The sequence below is a fragment of the Coregonus clupeaformis genome, chromosome 20 (genome assembly GCF_020615455.1).
Source record: "Coregonus clupeaformis isolate EN_2021a chromosome 20, ASM2061545v1, whole genome shotgun sequence".
Classification (NCBI taxonomy): Eukaryota; Metazoa; Chordata; class Actinopteri; order Salmoniformes; family Salmonidae; genus Coregonus; species Coregonus clupeaformis.
The window spans coordinates 37,438-57,385 of NC_059211.1; the positions used below are offsets into that span (position 1 = coordinate 37,438).

The following is a 19,948-nucleotide window of genomic DNA, read 5'->3' on the forward strand; positions in this document are numbered from 1 at the left end:
TCCTTTCTACCCCACACGACCCTGTCTTATTCTGGTACAGACCTTGAATTTAGAGACATTGCTTGAAGCCTCTCTTTGTTCTTGGAGTTTAACTTCTCCCCTGAACCAGAGGGACTGACGTGTCCTTTCAAATCTAAATGTTAATAAGGAGAGTGCTGAAGCATGCTATGCAATCCCATAGCCAGTAGGAGGCATCATTGCAGATGTGGAAATCTAAGGCTGTTTTCCAATTGGCATTTCCAAAGAATTAAGTGTTTTGCTGGAGGTGAATTGATTTTGTTGGTAAGATAAGGGAACAAGTAAAGTAGGGTTGCATACAGCAGCAGTGGTTCCCAACCTTTTTCAGTTACTGTACTACCAACTGAATCTTGCTCTGCCCGGAGTACCCCTGAAGTACCCCCTCATGTGCATTTTACCAGTAGGCCTATGGTCTCATGAGTCTTTTCAAGTATCCCCTGTGGATAGGCCATGTACCCCTAGGGGTCCTAGTACCCCTGGTTGGGAACCACTGGCATACAGTATATGACTCTTCATGACAGGTTTAGGAGCTTGTCTGTCAATGACATGATTAGACTATCCCACACCTTCATGAGGTAACTGTGATGTTGCCGGAGAGGGCCATTGTAATGGAGGGAAATTGTGCTCACATTTTTATTAATTAAATACATGATATACACTACCGGTCAAAAGTTTTAGAACACCTACTCATTCAAGGGGTTTTCTTTATTTTTACTATTTTCTACTTTGTAGAATGATAGTGAAGACATCAAAATATGAAATAACACATGTGGAATCATGTAGTAACCAAAAAAGTGTTAAACAAATCAAAATATATGTTATATTTGAGATTCTTCAAATAGCCACTCTTTGCCTTGATGACAGCTTTGCACACTCTCTGCATTCTCTAAACCAGCTTCACCTGGAATGCTTTTCCAACATATGTTCCCACATATGCAGAGCATTTGTTGGCTACGTTTCCTTCACTCTGCGGTCTGACTCATCCCAAACCATCTCAAGTTGGTTGAGGACGGGGGATTGTGGAGGCCAGGTCATCTGATGCAGCACTCCATCACTCTCCTTCTTGGTAAAATAGCCCTTACACAGCCTGGAGGTGTGTTGGGTCATTGTCCTGTTGAAAAACAAATGATAGTCCCACTAAGCCCAAACAAGATGGGATGGCGTATCGCTGCAGAATGCTGTGGTAGCCATGCTGGTTAAGTGTGTCTTGAATTCTAAATAAATCACAGACAGTGTCACCAGCAAAGCACCCCCACACCATAACACCTCCTCCTCCATGCTTTACGGTGGGAAATACACATGCAGAGATCATCCGTTCACCCACACCGTGTCTCACAAAGACACGGCGGTTGGAACCAAAAATCTCCAATTTGGACTCCAGACCAAAGGACACATTTCCACCGGTCTAATGTCCATTGCTCGTGTTTCTTGGCCCAAGCAAGTCTCTTCTTCTTATTGGTGTCCTTTAGTAGTGGTTTCTTTGCAGCAATTTGACCATGAAGGCCTGATTCACACAGTCTCCTCTGAACAGTTGATGTTGAGATGTGTCTGTGACATGAACTCTGTGAAGCATTTATTTGGGCTGCAATTTCTAATGAACTTATCCTCTGCAGCAGAGGTAACTCTGAGTCCTCCATTCCTGTGGCGGTCCTCATGAGAGCCAGTTTCATCATATTGCCTGATGGTTTTTGCGACTGCACTTGAAGAAACGTTCAAAGTTCTTGACATTTTCCGTATTGACTGGCCTTCATGTCTTAAAGTAATGATGGACTGTCGTTTTCTCTTTCCTTATTTGAGCTGTTCTTATATGGACTTGGTCTTTTACCAAATAGGGCTATCTTCTGTGTACCCCCCTACCTTGTCACAACACAACTGATTGGCTCAAACGCATTAAGAAGGAAATAAATTCCACACATTAACTTTTAAGAAGGTACACCTGATAATTGAAATGCATTCCAGGTGACTACCTCATGAAGCTGGTTGAGAGAATGCCAAGAGTGTGTAAAGCTGTCATCAAAGCAAAGTGTTGCTATTTGAAGAATTTCAAATATAAAATGTATTTTGATTTGTTTAACACATTTTTGGTTACTACATGATTCCATATGTTATTTCATAGTTTTTATGTCTTCACTATTATTCTACAATGTAGAAAATAGTAAAAATAAAGAAAAACCCTTGAATGAGTAGGTGTTCTAAGACTTTTGACCGGTAGTGTGCATTCGGAAAGTATTCTGACCCCTTCCCTTTTTCCACATTTTATTACATTACAGCCTTATTGTAAAATGTATTAAATACAAAAAAATCCTCATCAGTCTACACACAATACCCCATAATGACAAAGCGAAAAAAGGTTTTTAGACATTTTTGCAAATGTATAAAGAATAAAAACCAGAAACCTTATTTACATAAGTATTCAGACCCTTTGCTATGACTCGAAATTGAGCTCAGGTGTCCATTAATCATCCTTGAAATGTTTCTACAACTTCATTGGAGTCCACCTGTGGTAAATTCAATTGATTGGACATTATTTGGAAAGGCACACACCTGTCTATATAAGGTCCCACAGTTGAAAGTGCATGTCAGAGCAAAAACGAAGCCATGAAGTCGAAGGAATTGTCCGTAGAGCTCCGAGACAGGATTGTGTCGAGGCACAGATCTGGGGAAGGGTACCAAACAATTTCTGCAGCATTGAAGGTCCCCAAGAACACAGTGGCCTCCATCATTGTTAAATGGAACAAGTTTGGAACCACCAAGACTCTTCCTAGAGCTGGCTGCCCAGCCAAACTGAGCAATCGGGGGAGAAGGGCCTTGGTCAGGGAGGTGACCAAGAACCCGATGGTCACTCTGACAGAACTCCAGAGTTCCTCTGTGGAGATGGGAGAACCTTCCAGAAGGACAACCATCTCTGCAGTACTCCACCAATCAGGCCTTTGTGGTAGAGTGACCAAATGGAAGCCACTCCTCAGTAAAAGGAAAATGACAGCCCGCTTGGAGTTTGCCAAAAGGCACCTAAAGACTCTCAGATCAAGATTCTCTGGCCTGATGAAACCAAGATTGAACTCTTTGGCCTGAATGCCCATCGTCACATCGGGAGGAAACCTGGCATTATCCCTACAGTGAAGTATGGTGGTGGCAGCATCATTTACATTTACGTAATTTAGCAGACGCTCTTATCCAGAGCGACTTACAAATAGGTGCATTCACCTTATAACCACTTTACAATGTTTTTTTTTTTTTTTTTTTTGGGGGGTAGAATGTATTCCTTAAAGAGGTGGGGTTTCAAATGTCTCCGGAAGGTGGTGAGTGACTCCGCTGTCCTGGCGTCATGAGGGAGCTTGTTCCACCATTGGGGTGCCAGAGCAGCGAACAGTTTTGACTGGGCTGAGCGGGAACTATGCTTCCGCAGAGGTAGGGGAGCCAGCAGGCCAGAGGTGGATGAACGCAGTGCCCTTGTTTGGGTGTAGGGACTGATCAGAGCCTGAAGGTACGGAGGTGCCGTTCCCCTCACAGCTCCGTAGGCAAGCACCATGGACTTGTAGCAGATGCGAGCTTCAACTGGAAGCCAGTGGAGTGTGCGGAGGAGCGGGGTGACGTGAGAGAACTTGGGAAGGTTGAACACCAGACGGGCTGCGGCATTCTGGATGAGTTGTAGGGGTTTAATGGCACAGGCAGGGAGCCCAGCCAACAGCGAGTTGCAGTAATCCAGACGGGAGATGACAAGTGCCTGGATTAGGACCTGTGCCGCTTCCTGTGTAAGGCAGGGTCGTACTCTCGAATGTTGTAGAGCATGAACCTACAGGATCGGGTCACCGCCTTGATGTTAGCGGAGAACGACAGGGTGTTGTCCAGGGTCACGCCAAGGCTCTTCACACTCTGGGAGGAGGACACAACGGAGTTGTCAACCATGATGGCGAGATCATGGAACGGGCAGTCCTTCCCCGGGAGGAAGAGCAGCTCCGTCTTGCCGAGGTTCAGCTTGAGGTGGTGATCCGTCATCCATACTGATATGTCTGCCAGACATGCAGAGATGCGATTCGCCACCTGGTTATCAGAAGGGGGAAAGGAGAAGATTAGTTGTGTGTCGTCAGCGTAGCAATGATAGGAGAGGCCATGTGAGGATATGACAGAGCCAAGTGACTTGGTGTATAGCGAGAATAGGAGAGGGCCTAGAACTGAGCCCTGGGGGACACCAGTGGTGAGAGCACGTGGTGAGGAGGGAGTGAAAAGATGCCAGGTCGGCAGGGAGTTTAGTTTTCTTCCATTTCCGCTCAGCTGCCCGGAGCTCTGTTCTGTGAGCTCGCAATGAGTCATCAAGCCACGGAGCTGGAGGGGAGGATCGAGCCGGCCGGGAGGATAGGGGACATAGAGAGTCAAAGGATGCAGAAAGGGAGGAGAGGAGGGTTGAGGAGGCAGAATCAGGAGATTGGAGAGAGAAGGATTGAGCAGAGGGAAGAGATGATAGGATGGAAGAGGAGAGAGTAGCGGGAGAGAGAGAGCGAAGGTTGCGACGGCGCATTACCATCTGTGTAGGGGCAGAGTGAGTAGTGTTGGAGGAGAGGGAGAGAGAAAAGGATACAAAGTAGTGGTCGGAGACTTGGAGGGGAGTTGCAGTGAGATTAGTAGAAGAACAGCATCTAGTAAAGATGAGGTCAAGCGTATTGCCTGCCTTGTGAGTAGGGGGACGGTGAGAGGGTGAGGTCAAAAGAGGAGAGGAGTGGAAAGAAGGAGGCAGAGAGAAATGAGTCAAATGTAGACGTAGGGAGGTTGAAATCCCCCAGAACTGTGAGGGGTGAGCCATCCTCAGGAAAGGAACTTATCAAGGCGTCAAGCTCATTGATGAACTCTCCAAGGGAACCTGGAGGGCGATAGATGACAAGGATATTAAGCTTAAATGGGCTAGTGACTGTGACAGCATGGAATTCAAATGAGGAGATAGACAGATGGGTCAGGGGAAAAATTGAGAATGTCCACTTGGGAGAGATGAGGATTCCTGTGCCACCACCCCGCTGACCAGATGCTCTCGGGGTATGCGAGAACACATGGTCAGACGAGGAGAGAGCAGCAGGAGTAGCAGTGTTTTCAGTTGTAATCCATGTTTCTGTCAGCGCCAAGAAGTCGAGGGACTGGAGGGTAGCATAGGCTGGGATGAAGTCTGCCTTGTTGGCAGCAGAACGGCAGTTCCAGAGGCTGCCTGAAACCTGGAACTCCACGTGGGTCGTGCGTGCAGGGACCACCAGGTTAGAGAGGCAGCAGCCACGCGGTGTGAGGCGTTTGTGTAGCCTGTGCGGAGAGGAGAGAACAGGGATAGGCAGAGGCATAGTTGACAGGCTGCAGCAGATGGCTACAACAATGCAGAGGAGATCGGAGTAAAATGAACTAAACATCTGGGAAAGGAGAGAGCGGGGCCTCCCTCACCACAACTCCCAAATATAACTCTCCCAACTTCCACCTCAGAAACTATAATTGTTGTAAACTACAGCGGTTCAATGTTTTCTAGGAATAGACTAACCTAGTTTATTCAGCTAGCTAACTAGGTGCAGTATTATTCAGTGAAAAACGTCCGGGCACCTCGTCATAAGACGCCACAGCCAGCTAGCATGCCGGTCTCCAACAGCAGGGTTTAGCGCCAATACTCAGCCACAACAACCACCAGTGTATCAACACGGAAGCAGATCGTTCGTGTCCGTGTCTAACGTTGTGGGTTAGTCCCGACAGCTTGAGCGAGTCCGTCGTCAACTTATTCAGCCAGTTAGTTAGCTAGAATAGTTAGCAAACTAGCTAGCCATTGCTTTCAGACAAAGAAGAACCCCCTCCTTTCACATCATGCTGTGGGGATGTTTTTCAGCGGCAGGGACTGGGAGACTAGTCAGGATCGAGGGAAAGATGAACGGAGCAAAGTACAGAGAGATCCTTGATGAAAACCTGCTCCAGAATTGCCCCTCAGACTGGGGCAAAGGTTCACCTTCAAACAGGACAACCCTAAGCACACAGCCAAGACAACGCAGGAGTGGCTTCAGGACAAGTCTCTGAATGTCCTTGAGTGGCCCAGCCAGAGCCCAGACTTGAACCCGATCCAACATCTCTGGAGAGACCTGAAAATAGCTGTTCAGCGACGCTCCCCATCCAATCTGACAGAGCTTGAGAGAATCTGCAGAGAAGAATGGGAGAAACTCCCCAAATACAGGTGTGCCAAGCTTGTAGCATCACACCCAAGAAGACTCAAGGCTGTAATCGCTGCCAAAGGTGCAACAACAAAGTAATGAGTAAAGGCTCTGAATACTTATGTAAATGTAATATTTCCGTTTTTTATTTTTTGCTAAAGTTTCTAAAAACCTGTTTTCGCTTCGTCATTATTGGGTATTGTGTGTAGATTGATGAGGAAAATAAAATGTTTAATCCATTTTAGAATAAGGCTATAACGTAACAAAATGTGGAAAATGTCAGGTGGTCTGAATAGTTTTTGAATGCACTGTATGTCTTCAGAATGTTCCTGTGTGGTAGAGATGAAACATAAAGAAGAGGAGGATCTTTATTCAGTGCTGCTGACAGACGCATGTTACTGTAGGCAAGGTCCCACGTACGATGTCCACACTGCCCAGAGGAAGTCCTCTCGCCTGGCTAGAGGAAGGGAGGGAACTCTGGAAAGCAGAGAAGGGGCTTTGTCTCAGTCAGCAGACTCACTCTTCACTTTGTTATGTCTCTGTGGGAACCTAAAATAGCCCTTCTCACCCTCAGAGAAGTGTTGTGCGTACGTGTGTGTATGTGTTGCCATCAGCCATTGACTTACTCGCTGTCTCTCTAGCCACTCTGAGGTCAAGTGGTTTTAGTGCTTTTGTGTACATTTTCTTCCCATGTACGTATGCACTACTATAACATATCTGTACAGTCCCTCATCGCCAAATGTATATACTGAATGTATTGTATGGGAACATAGAGGCATCAAGTTTCAAACTAAATAAAGTAGAGTTTATGAGTCCAAACCCTCTGTCTTTTGGCTCTTTCTTGATGCTGTAAAAAACATGTACAAAATAATAATAATCCAAAAGATGTTTGGTAAATAACTCAATACCGTTGTGATTACCAGTTACCATGGTAAGGGTCTATTGAATGGTAAGTGCCATAGCTACTCTCTGTTGTTTGAGTCAAGGACGGGGTATTGCAGGAATAGTGAGTGGATAAAGGCACTGACGTCAACCTAGTAATTAATGGTCATCCGCTCCACCACACAATCCCAACCCAGTTCTCACTGCACACCGGCCGGCCATGATTTTATAGTGATTTAATTAACTAACCAAAGATCTGTACAGAGGAAATGTGTTAATTGCTATGTAAGCCAAACATGGTCTGAGTCGGTCTCTAGTGTCTTCGAGAGCAAACTTAATTCATGAATTAATAAACAACTACAGGAGAGCTCTGAGAGACAGAGAACAGCGGTTGAGATTACAGAGAACACACCCTGGGCTTTGATGGTGATGGTGCTAGAGAATCCTTCATTTAAACACAAGCACACAGCTTGGCTTTAACAAGCAGACCAGACAGACAAGGGATCCTGACCACGTGGTTTTGATGCTCTATATGTCTGTTTGAACGCTCAGTGTTTCTGCTCCTGAAAAGGAAGCAGTGTCAGTCAGCATGCTCCTCTCCCCAGCTCTCCTCCTATTGCCTCCTGTTAGTAGGTGGGGCTAGATCAATGTGTAAACATCCTTTCAGAGCCTCACAATGGAGCCTAGCTGGCCTATAAAGTCAGCAGTGTTTTCTATTAGATACAGCTTGTATGAGGAGACAGAGGACAGACAGATGGAAGTTACCACGGAAAACCAAACGCAATAAGGATAAGGCAGGGAAAGTGTGATCCCCCTCCACCTCTTTTGTGAAAGTGTAGAGAAATATTCTCCACCCAATGTCGACATAACAGCAATGAACCAGTTAGTTGATACTTGAACAGGAGTGTGCTCATTTACTCTCCTGGGAATCCATCTAAGGTGATTTAGGGTATTGCTGTTTTGTTTAGATTAAGGTATAGATCTTATTCAGAGTTCTATACGATAGAGTGAATCTTACTCAGCCACGCCAGTCAGTTATCCTTATCGTTCTCTACCATACAGTCAGTGGCGGCTCCTGAAAAAATTCTCAGGAGGGGCAATTTTTCTGATGATTTAGGTGACCTACACACATTTAAAAAAAGATATGTCCAGCAACAACATGAAGACAGGGGCAGCATATAAGTCAATACCAGAAGCATTTATTGACTGATCTCAAAAGTGTTGGCTTACCAGGGTTGGTGGAGCCCTCAGTTTCATCTTTGCCTCGCAAAGCTAACTCAAACACTCCGCAAAACTTCACACACTGGATTAGCCGGCTGAGGATGTGGCGGTTCTTGCTAATGTCGTAGTAAATATATTTGTTATAGTGAATATGGAATATGATATGTTGAGTAAAATGTTGTGCTAAGATCTATTTAGGTCAGGAGCTGGTTATAAGTTCTGTTCCTATCCAATAACAATGGACAAAAGGGTCCTATCTTGTCAGCCTTGTCAGCAGGTGGCCAAGGACAACACCCACGCCATAGGCCTCTCAGTTCTTCCAACTCACGAGTTCTTGCTCTGAGGACACACACACACACAAACACACACACACACACATCATCACTGTTAAACACACACACACACACACACATCATCACTGTTAAACACACACACACACACACACACAAAAATCCCCTCTCTTAGGCTGAACATTTGAAGACAGAGAACCCGACTCAGAGCCAATGCAACAGTGACAGTAGCCTGCAGGGGACCTCACCCAACTCATCAGGACCAATCAGAAGATCAGAACTACTAGATTGAACCTACTTCATTTATTGCATAAAATGTCTGCACACAATGTTTCGGGGCTCTCTTCAGATAATAATAATAATAATAATAATAATAATAATAATATGCCATTTAGCAGACGCTTTTATCCAAAGCGACTTACAGTCATGCGTGCATACATTTTTGTGTATGGGTGGTCCCGGGGATCGAACCCACTACCTTGGCGTTACAAGCACCATGCTCTACCAGCTGAGCTACAGAAAGTGGATACTCATGGATGCGCATTGCAATTGTAAAATGTCAACACAATTGGAGACACCACGTCATTTTTGGAGACATGTTATTGACAGTAAACTATTGTAGATGCGACTGCTAACTAAATAAAACATTTTAGCTGGCTAGCTAATCATCTTAGCTAAATGTGGGGCAAACAATTCAGTTATTTACCGTTAATTTGAGGGATTGGGGTGAAAGAAATCGAGTTACATAGTGATACTTTACGATATACTGTATTGACAATATCGCAATATTTTAGCGCTAGTTGGCTGTACCTGCACCAAAACACCATTATTGTTCCTTCATAGCTTGTTCTCAATCTTTTCACATTGGGAGCAAATTTGTTTTCAGCACTTTTATTTCCATGACTGATCAAAACTCGTTCTCATGGCTTTCTGATCCCTCTGCAACAGACATATGGTGCGCAATAAAATCACAGTATCGAATCGCAATACGTATAGAATCATGAGACTCGCAATGCTGATGCATATATCTTATCGTGAGGTTCCTGGCAATTCCCAGCCCAAGTTCATTTGCCACAACAAATCTCTTCGCTAGCAAACGCGATGTCTTCTCCAAAACGGCAATGTGTCTCCAGCAATGTTTACTTTTTTGACGTTCTATGGCATCTCCACTTTCCAAGCATATATGACCACATGTAATATTTTGGTAAGTGATGCAAATAGTGAACTATGTAGGGCCAGGATGTAAAATATATGTAGCTGCAGCAATTTCTCTTATCTGATATGGTAAGTAATGGGGCTTAATTTATAGCTCCCTAAGAGTTTGACGAACGGGTCCGTGAACGCGATTCCAGATATATTTACCTCTGAATAAACTGCCTTTATTACACCATATCCACATCCAGTAAACTTGTGATTATCAACACTAACCTCATCGTTGTGGCGGCGGACAGCTAGCCTGTATCCCTCGTCATCCAGTTGAGTGAGTGGCAATGTCTTTTTTCGTTCGTACCAATTTTTGGAAAATCCTCGGGTGTAGGACTTTCCGCCTTTAGTAGAAACCTGTTGAATTATTAAATTTGGTCTGGGAGGTCCTAATTGTTTCGTTGCCAATTTATCTCCATTTGTTCGCCGACAAAAAGGAACTTCTTTCAAACAATCCACTCTTTTCTCAGTTACGTTCATGGTTACGTAACGTATGACGAAAGCGCGTAAGTGCAAGCCCACAGACACCCATTGAGATTGTATTGAAGGCTCTGAAATTTGAAAAAAATAGATTTTACATGGGAGTCTATTACAGACTTCTGGGCGATTTTCAACCTGACTGAAATCGCCCCAAAAGGGGGGGGAGCCATTTGAAGCACGACTTTAGCCTGATTCGACATTTAGTGGCAGTGTGGCACTGTGGCAGATCAGACGTATAGATTACAACACTGATAACTACTGTTGCCGTGATATAATTGATTAGAAAAAAAATCCCTTCCTTTTCCCGTTTGGCAGTGCGTCGCCCATATCGCCCTATTGAACAGGCCGCCCCTGCATACAGTATCTTCATGACGGTCCTTCCAGCTGCTCTGGAGAGATCTATCATTTCGAACCTTTCTCCCACTGCTGCGATATCACCCTCTCCCAGGGATTAGACACCCACCAATGGTTAAAACACCTGAGAGGAAATGCATCAAAGCGTCCTTTGGTGGACAAAAGAGCACCCAGAGGAGAATGCCTGCCCTGAAAGACATGTCTTGAAAGCAGCAATGAATGCATCCATTCCACAGACGGATAAAAAAAAATGGCCCTTGTCCATCACCAACTCATTTCATATTCAGCCCAGTCATGCCTGGCAGAAAGCAATCGCAGGTAAACAGACTTGATGCTAATAACACATAATTTGTGCATCATTTAAATAGACAAAAACAAAATGGGTAGACGATAAAGGAACTCTCCTCCAACTCCCTTCTGACACGTCTGAGGAGGTGACCCGAAGTGAAACCTGTTATTATTCTGCAGTCTCTGGCAGTTAAATTAACTTAGCTTTTACTCTGCTTTAAATGGTCTATTATGGCTGCAAAGAGTTTTCCACTGTGTAGTCATACAGTATAATTAAGTAGGACTGTCCTATTCCATCCCCTGAATCTACAGGTCAATGTTGTGTTGGATAATGTGGATAGTTCTGTCTGCTCCAGAGCAAAGCCACTATACTCAGAGACTGGTGGGTCGGTGTTTCTATATAATTTATTGTCCTCCTTTTTGAATTACAGCTTCTTCCAACCAACTATGTTGTCGTGACAGTGGTTTAGATGAAAGAGAGCTGGAGCAGAGCGGTGAGCAGAGCTTGGAGCCGCTGTACTCAGGAAAGGTAATTTTCTTCTCAGGGCCATGTGAACCAGCTATGAACCTGGGTTGAGTCACTGTGTCTGCAGTCTGCACATAGTCAGGCGTTTACAGAGCAGCAGAATACATGAGAGAAGACGAGGTATAATGACCTAAGACTCTGGGGGACAGGGGCAATGGAGAGAGATAGGATTGGAGGAATTACTGTCCTCCCCTATTTCCCTGCATTCATTCTGTCCCTCTACTGTTTTAGTCAAACATTAGTGACTCACCCGATTAAGTGCAGTTTCCTACACAGCCAATACATTGCCTTCATCCACAAATAACACCATATTTGCACCCTCATCCCCCGCAGGACCCACACAAGCCTGTCTGCATAAACAGAAGGGGGAGAGAGGTCACTACACAGCCACAGGTACAAACTGAACAGATCTGTCTGGACAGCACCTTCTTTCACCTCCATTTTGATGTCAAGCAGCACAGCAAAAAGACAGACAAGGAAAGCATTTCATCTTCTTTGCATTGTCCTCCGAGTGGAGAAAAAAAATGAGAAAGAATTTGTGTAACCTAAATGTAGTGCAATGACAGCAATATGAGAAGATGTGCAATGTGTGATTACATATCCCCTTCTGAATCAGATAAATGCGTCTCCATGGCAACTTCCCTGGATGTTGTGACAGTATATTGTTTGAGGATGTGATGCTGCAGTTAAAGGGTCAGGGGCATTAGAAATGTAGAAAATACTAGAAATAAAAAAAAAACATCAAGAGGATAGGTCTGACGACCAGCAGAATTAACAGTTTGTGTTTCTGTTTAATAATCACAATACCTCTACCATTACTGTAATGCTTTTAACGTGATCTGTCAAACAAAGACCACCAATATATTGTCTAATAGGCCTACAGCAAGTAAATTGCTATGGTGCTTCATTATTTATTGAAATTTGCTTGAAAGGCAATCAAATGTTGTATCAACCAATTGAAGACTCGATATAATTTGATGTAGTTCTGAAGAGTCCAGGGAGAGACCTCACTTTGAAACTCTGTAGGAGATATTCAGAGAGGGAAATTGCCCGCAGGTGTGCACGGCACGCATATAAAAATGGTAATGGGGACAGAAGGACACAAAGCTGTTTGGGTGCTGTGCTCATGAAAGGGCAATTCACTGATTGAGCAGCCGCATTCACCAAGACGCAGTTATAAAACTAAGCAGGGCAATTACTGAAGATTGAGAATGGAAGGGTGAGGGGGCATGCAATTTGTGCTCTTCTTCCACAGCACCCCAATGGGAGACAATTAGACAAAGCAGCTCACAAAATGGGTCTGGTTGTTTCTCAGTGAATAAAGAGCAAGCCCATTTGCTCATTGTGACTGTGTTCAGCTCAGACACAATAACATCTGAATGGATGCTACTGAGAATGGAGACAAGGCAATCCCTCTACAGTACAGCTTCAGATGTCTAATTCTTGCATAATGTCAGCTGTTAAAAGAGTAAAAATGTAATAAATCTCATACACGTTGGATGAGCTTAGATTTTTATCGAACCACAAAATAGTCTAATACTGGTATTTACAAATACTCTCAAACAACTATAATACAGTTATTCTATTACATTATTTTGTATTATTTTGACCTGGCAGCCCAAATAAACCAGTTTCAGAATCAGTTCAAACATTAGCTAGCAATATTTGTCAAATTGCAACTCCTTATTTCTCTATTGAATTGAATTGCAAAGGAATGATGGTAAATGGTTATACATTGCCACCTAGTGTACAACTGTATGAATTACAATTAGACTCAAGGGGTCGTCAACACTGCTTTCTTCCAATGCATATTTTATAGCAGATCTGAGTCAATGTTTGTGTCTGAAACACAATTAAGATTTCTGGTAGAACACAGCCCTCTTTGATTATGTATATATTCACACAGCGATGTTTTTAAAGCCTTCAGGGGCTAACACCAACCCTCCTTTAAACGAGTCATTAGTCAGATTCAGGGGTAGATAAGGTACATTGTTTGTCGTCTTTATTACAAGTCAAGTCAAAAACAAAAAGAAGAAATATTTTTCCAGCCATTAAAGGTTGTTCCATTTAGGCTGTGTATGAAAGGGTAGAGGGGTAGTAATGAGAGGTCTTCATGTCTGAAGCATTGTGTCCATATAAGTGTCCATATCACAGCCCAATGGCAGAATGACCAGTGCCATCAGCTTGGGCCTGTGTAGAGACGTTTCCCCCTGCACTCTCCTTTCTCAGGGCCCTGGGTTGGCTCAGAGTCCTGGCCCTCCAGCAAAGATGAGCTCCAGAGCTGACTGGATGTCCCCGTCTGTGGCCTGCAGCGCCCGCAACATCAGCTCCTCATCCTGGATCCCCATGCCTCTCAGCTGCTGCAGCTGGGACTGCCAACGCCCCTATAAGACAGAAGAACAAAGCTAGCCTTAAACCTACTGGCAAACAGACCAAAACACACAGAGTCAGAGACATTGAAGCTCAGCCCGTCATTACTCCAGCTAGAGAGACCAAACTAAAGGCAGCGAGTGCCATTGCTCCAGGCATTATGATTAAGAGCACAGCTTCTATCCACAGTGTTGTCCTTTAAAGGTCGAGACCTGTGGATCTGGTCTGTCCTCACGGCTCATGTAGCACAGTGAGAGGAGAGAGTGAGAGGAGAGGAGGAGAGAGGGGAAGGAGAGAATGAGAGAGGTAGAGGAGAGATGGAAAGGAGAAGAGACTGACCTGCAGAGAGGACATGCTGGACATGCTGGAGGCCTGCAGAGCCTGCTGCAGCGCCTGGCTGAAAAGGTCATTGCTGACAGGAGTCCCTGCTGGCGTGGGAGGCACTCCAGATGAGGGGTCCTGCTGCAACACAGAACAAAGGTCACGCAGTTAGAAGGGCAAGTGTCTGCTCTGTGTCACTGGTAGAGGAGTGTGTGTGTGTTGAGGGAGGATTATGGGCCATTCTTTACCTGAGCCCCTGCAGTGGGAGTAACAGCACTGCTCTCAGGAGTACTAGCCAGGGCCAGGGCAGTGGCCAGCTCACTCTGTGTTATGGGTCGAGGGCCTGTAGCTCCACTATGGCCAAGGGACACAGGACGCATTCCTGCTGGGCCCCGGTTCGGTTGGATGGGCCTGCCTGATTGCCCTAGTTACACACATAGCAACGGTGTTAGCTATACTCCATCTATATTTACATTTTAAATCTCAATCCAGGTAGATTGACTCACCGATTGGAAATCTTCATCGTCATCAGACATGCCCTCAAACATAAACCCTCCTGCAGACAAGACAAAGCAAATGTCATACATGTCCCAGTCTTAGTGATGGTGAGTGACAGACCAATGTGGCCTTCACTGGTTCATGTTCAGTAGAGACTAAACATTTTGAAAAAGAGTGAAACAGGGAGGTGCTACCTGAACCTTGTCCAATAAGAACACCGATTTTTGTTTTCCTTTGCAAACCATTTTTCTATGGTCTGCCCTTTTGAACACGACCCTATAGTGTCCACCAGTGTGATACTCACCTGGCATGTCACTGTAGGAGCTGGAGGAGACGTTGCGGGAGGAGCCGGCACTGGACTGAGCAGGCATGCTGCCAGCCACTGAGTGGAGGACCAGGATGATGGCATTGACCAGGGCTGGGTGAGAACTGATCAACCTACAAGGCAAAAAAATTAAATACTTTTTTCTTATCCCTATGTCACAAATCCACAGTATAGTTACTCATTTACAACATGGTATGACAAAGTCATTCTACAGTATATGGAACAAAAAGACTTACACATCCAGCATGTTAGGGTCTGTGAATTGCACAAATAGATCTTTGTCTTGGAGCACTCCTGCAAGATTCAGAAGAATAGCATTGTAAGACATAACCTCCTTAGTGACATGGTTAGGATGATGGTATGTCATAACGGGCAGGGATTATCAGTACTCGCCTAGCGCTACCGGGTCAGATCTCAGTCCTGGCGTGGCCACAATGATCTGATCTAGAGACTCCTTATTAGTCAGCATCTTATACACCTGGGGAAGCAAATTAAGTTATATACAGTGGGGTCTGAAATTATTGACATCCTTGATAAAGATGAGCAATAATGACTGTATAAATAAATAATTCAAATATTGAGCTATATTGTATGCAAAAAAAAAGGGAAATTATATTGTTTTATACTAATACAATTGCCCAGATAAATATATGTTTATTTAACAAGTAACAACCATGAATAATGATGAGTGAGATTTACAGAGGGTCAAAGATCCTACCCCCAAGACATGCCATTAATGTGGATGCTACCATGATTACGGAAAATCCTGAATGAATCGTGAATAATTATGAGTGAGAAAGTTACATAGGGTTAAAGATCATACCTCCAAAACATGCTAACCTTTCACCATTACCAATAACAGGGGAGGTTATTGGTAATGGTGAAAGGTTAGCATGTTTTGGAGGTATGATCTTTAACCCTATGTAACTTTCTCACTCATAATTATTCACGATTCATTCAGGATTATCCGTAATCATGGTAGCATCCACATTAATGGAGAAGTGTTTAGAAACATATTCTATTCTTATTTACAATAGAAAAGTGACTCCATAATGACACAATACATTATTTATCATTCATTTCAATTGGGCACAAAATAATCTGATACACAACCAAAATAAACTGCAAATGCATCCAACACGTTTCTACAGTCACAAGATTGATTTAGTCATTGCGAGCTAGGAATATGGAACCAAATTTATAATAATTTTGAGGGCGTCAATAATTTTGACCACTACCTTTGAGGAAAAAAAGCATTACTAATTAAACAAATTATCTTTCTCTGACCAATTATATTAGTATAAAATAATATAACTTTCCCATTCTTTTGAGCATACAATATAGCTCAGTATTTGAATTATTTATACTGAACAAAAATATAAAACACAACCTGCAACAATTTCAAAGAGTTACAGTTCATATAAGGAAATCACTCAATTGAAATAAACTCATTAGGCTCTAATCTATGGATTTCATATGACTGAGAATACAGATATGCATCTGTTGGTCACAGATACCTTTAAAAAAAACACAATTTGCCTCACGCAGTGTGACACATCTCCTTCGAGTTGATCAGGATGTTGATTGTGGCCTGTGGAATGTTGTCCCACTCCTGTTCAATGATTGTGTGAAGTTGCTGGATATTGGCGGGAACTGGAACACTGTCGTACACGTCGATCGAGAGTATCCCAAACATGCTCAATGGGTGACATGTCTGGTGAATATGCAAGGGGAGTATGCAGGCCATGAAAGAACTGGGACTTTTTCAGCTTCCAGGAATTGTGTACAGATCCTTGCGACATGGGGCCGTGCATTATCATGCTGAAACATGAGGTGATGGCGGCGGATGAATGGCACGACAATGGGCCTCAGGATCTGGTCACGGTATCTCTGTGCATTCAAATGGCCATCGATAAAATGCAATTGTGTTTGTTGTCCATGGCTAATGCCTGCCCATACCATAACCCACCGCCACCATGGGGCACTCTGTTTACAACGTTGACATCAGCAAACCGCTCGCCCACATAATGCCCTACACGTGCGGTTGTGAAGCCAGTACTGCCAAATTCTCTAAAACGCAGTTGGAAGTGGCTTATGGTAGAGAAATTAACATTACATTCTCTGGCAACAGCTCTGGTGGACATTCCTGCATCTGTGGGATTGTGTTGTGTGACAAAACTGCACATTTTAGAGTGGCCTTTTATTGTCCACCAGCTTCTTGATATGCCACACCTGTCAGGTGGACGGATTATCTTGGCAAAGGAGAAATGCTCACTAACAGGGATGTAAACAAATTTGTGCACAGAATTTGAAAGGAATAAGCTTTTTGTGCATATGGAACATTTCTGGAATATTTTATTTCAGCTCATGAAACATGGGACCAACACATGTTGTGTTTATATTTTTGTTCAATGTATTTTATACATTCATTATTGCTCATCTTTATCAAGGCTGTCAATCATTTTGGACCCCACCGTAACTGATATAATAGGACTTCTGATAAAGACATCCTTCTACATTTTCATTCTCAACACCATAACAATGTTATTACCGAGTCTCTGTAGGTGGAGTTGGAGTGGAGGGCTGCCTGCAGCACACGGAACTCCCTGGCTGCAGTCGTCCTGTTCACTGGCTCTACAAACAAAGAGAGAAAGAGGGGAGAGAAATTACTATGGTTCTTTATAGAAGTAACCTTATAAATGGAAATGTCTAGTGTGCATGGCACTTCTAAGAGGGTTAGAGTTAGTCTGCCAAAACCCGCCTGGATTGATCTCTGGTTCGGGCCAGGTCCTTTTGAGGATGTGCAGGGTGGATCCAGGCTGGATCCCACAGGAGTCTAAAGTCAGGTCGTCCTTCAACTTCCGACCACAGTGTACCAGCTCTGACATATGAAAGAAAAAACACTTTAGACACAAATCATAAATACAGTACAGAAGTTAGCTAAGTTAGTTGACATGTGAGAGTTGTTGACATTTGCAATGCAAACCTATGAGTTCGGGGTCCGGTAAGGAATCAGGGAGCTGTGCTGCAACGAGCTGTTTCAGAGTAGAAACTCGGTACCCGCCGGGAGACACGTCTCCAGGCATCGTCTCAGGGAAGTGGAAGGTGGATTTGGGCTGATCCACCAGCTTCAATGACAGGTGCCACTCCGACATCATGAGCTATTGCTAGACAGGAACACGTTACAACGACAATCTACATTGGTAACATAGTGAAATCAGCACCACATTCATGCATCTAAAGCTAGATAAAGTTTGGAAAAGTAGATGTCTAATCTTCTGATATGCACAGCTAACGACACAGCTTACGTTACCGTTATTAGCCCCTGAGCTAGCTAGCTATCGCTACTATAATGGCACTAACGTTAGGCATTAACATTTGTAGCAAGTAAAGACCGTTTGGATGACTTTTTCAAAAATAAGATTTGTATGTCAGCCACTAAAACGCATTAAATCCACGAATGAAACATGAAACTCCTTGCAAAATTGTACTGCAGACTCACGATTTGCTTTGTTGACACGATCTGCTTCCGTGTTTAGTCACGTGGTCCACAATCACGCTGACCAAAGCGGAAGTAATGGAATATACATGATGGCAACAATGTATCATTTATTTGCTATCATGGTCCTCGCTGAAGCAAAATGTAACAACTGCAATGTAGATGTAGCAAATCTAACCAAATTACTATACCTTTTCTACAGCAATTTCAAGAGCCTCCACACCACTTGTTGCACATTTGGTCCGTTTTTGGGCCTCAGAGCCTACTTTCCAAACTTTCAACTACCAACATATTTTACATGATTATAACCAGCTGGAGTCATTTTGCCCCCAAGATTAAACAAAAAACTGAACTTATTTAGGCTTTTATCAAAACATAATTTGACATGTTCCTTGTTGTTGTTGTAAGGCAATAACAATTAAATGTGATATTGAAAACAAAAATAACAATTTGTAAGGTAGTGGACTCTAAGGCCTTGTCAGGGGGTGCAAAGTATCAGTAGTAAGACAGGATTCAGATGCAAGATTGTACAAGATTATGCAAGATTGTGCACACTACACTGGCTTCCAGTTGAAGCTCGCATCTGCTACAAGACCATGGTGCTTGCCTACGGAGCTGTGAGGGGAACGGTACCTTCAGGCTCTGATCAGTCCCTACACCCAAACGAGGGCATTGCGTTCATCCACCTCTGGCCTGCTGGCTCCCCTACCTCTGCTGAAGCACAGTTCCCGCTCAGCCCAGTCAAAACTGTTCGCTGCTCTGGCACCCCAATGGTGGAACAAGCTCCCTCACGACGCCAGGACAGCGGAGTCACTCACCACCTTCCGGAGACATTTGAAACCCCACCTCTTTAAGGAACACCTGGGATAGGATAAAGTAATCCTTCTACCCCCCCTTAACCCCCCAAAAAAATACAAAAAAATAAAATAATAATAATAATAATTGTAAAGTGGTTATCCCACTGGCTATAAGGTGAATGCACCAATTTGTAAGTCGCTCTGGATAAGAGCGTCTGCTAAATGACGTAAATGTAAATGTAAATGTTATTAAGTTAGGTGCAGAAGGGTTCATTATTTGGATCCAGCTTTATTTCTCACACAGCTGAGTTCAACAGAGCCGGTCAGACATCCTTTGAATGGATATTGTCTGTTTCTAATGTGTTCTTGGAGTAACAACAGAGAAGCAGTTGAGGAGAAAAGCAGGAAACCTTAATGTCTCAAAATACCCAGATTACTTTTCCTGCTGAATGCATTAGCTCAGAATGTTCTTTCCAACACAGCTATCCAGCCTTCATGTCTGGGACAGAGAGTGATTATAGCAGTGTAAAACCAGCTCTCTTTGTTTTACATTTTTTACATTTTTAGTCATTTAGCAGATGCTGTTATCCAGAGCGACTTACAGTTAGTGAGTGCATACATTTTTCATACTGACATTTATTGCAAACTTCCAGTTCCACAATGGCATCTAGTTCATACAACACTATGCCTATCAAGTTTGTTATTTTCATCAAAG

The 19,948-nt window shown here is 43.7% G+C and overlaps 1 protein-coding gene across 1 annotated transcript; it reads right to left on the reverse strand.

Moving 5' to 3' along the window:
- Positions 1-12,923: 12,923 nt before the first annotated feature.
- On the reverse strand, positions 12,924-18,497 carry LOC121582283 (ubiquitin-like protein 7). The gene is given in 12 exon segments (XM_041897990.2): positions 12,924-13,807; positions 14,133-14,252; positions 14,363-14,508; positions 14,511-14,538; positions 14,621-14,670; positions 14,917-15,050; positions 15,174-15,231; positions 15,331-15,415; positions 17,489-17,571; positions 17,699-17,818; positions 17,924-18,104; positions 18,440-18,497. Coding segments are annotated over 11 exon segments (1,137 nt in total). The 5' UTR covers positions 18,096-18,104; positions 18,440-18,497; the 3' UTR covers positions 12,924-13,666.
- Between the last annotated feature and the right edge of the window lie 1,451 nt (positions 18,498-19,948).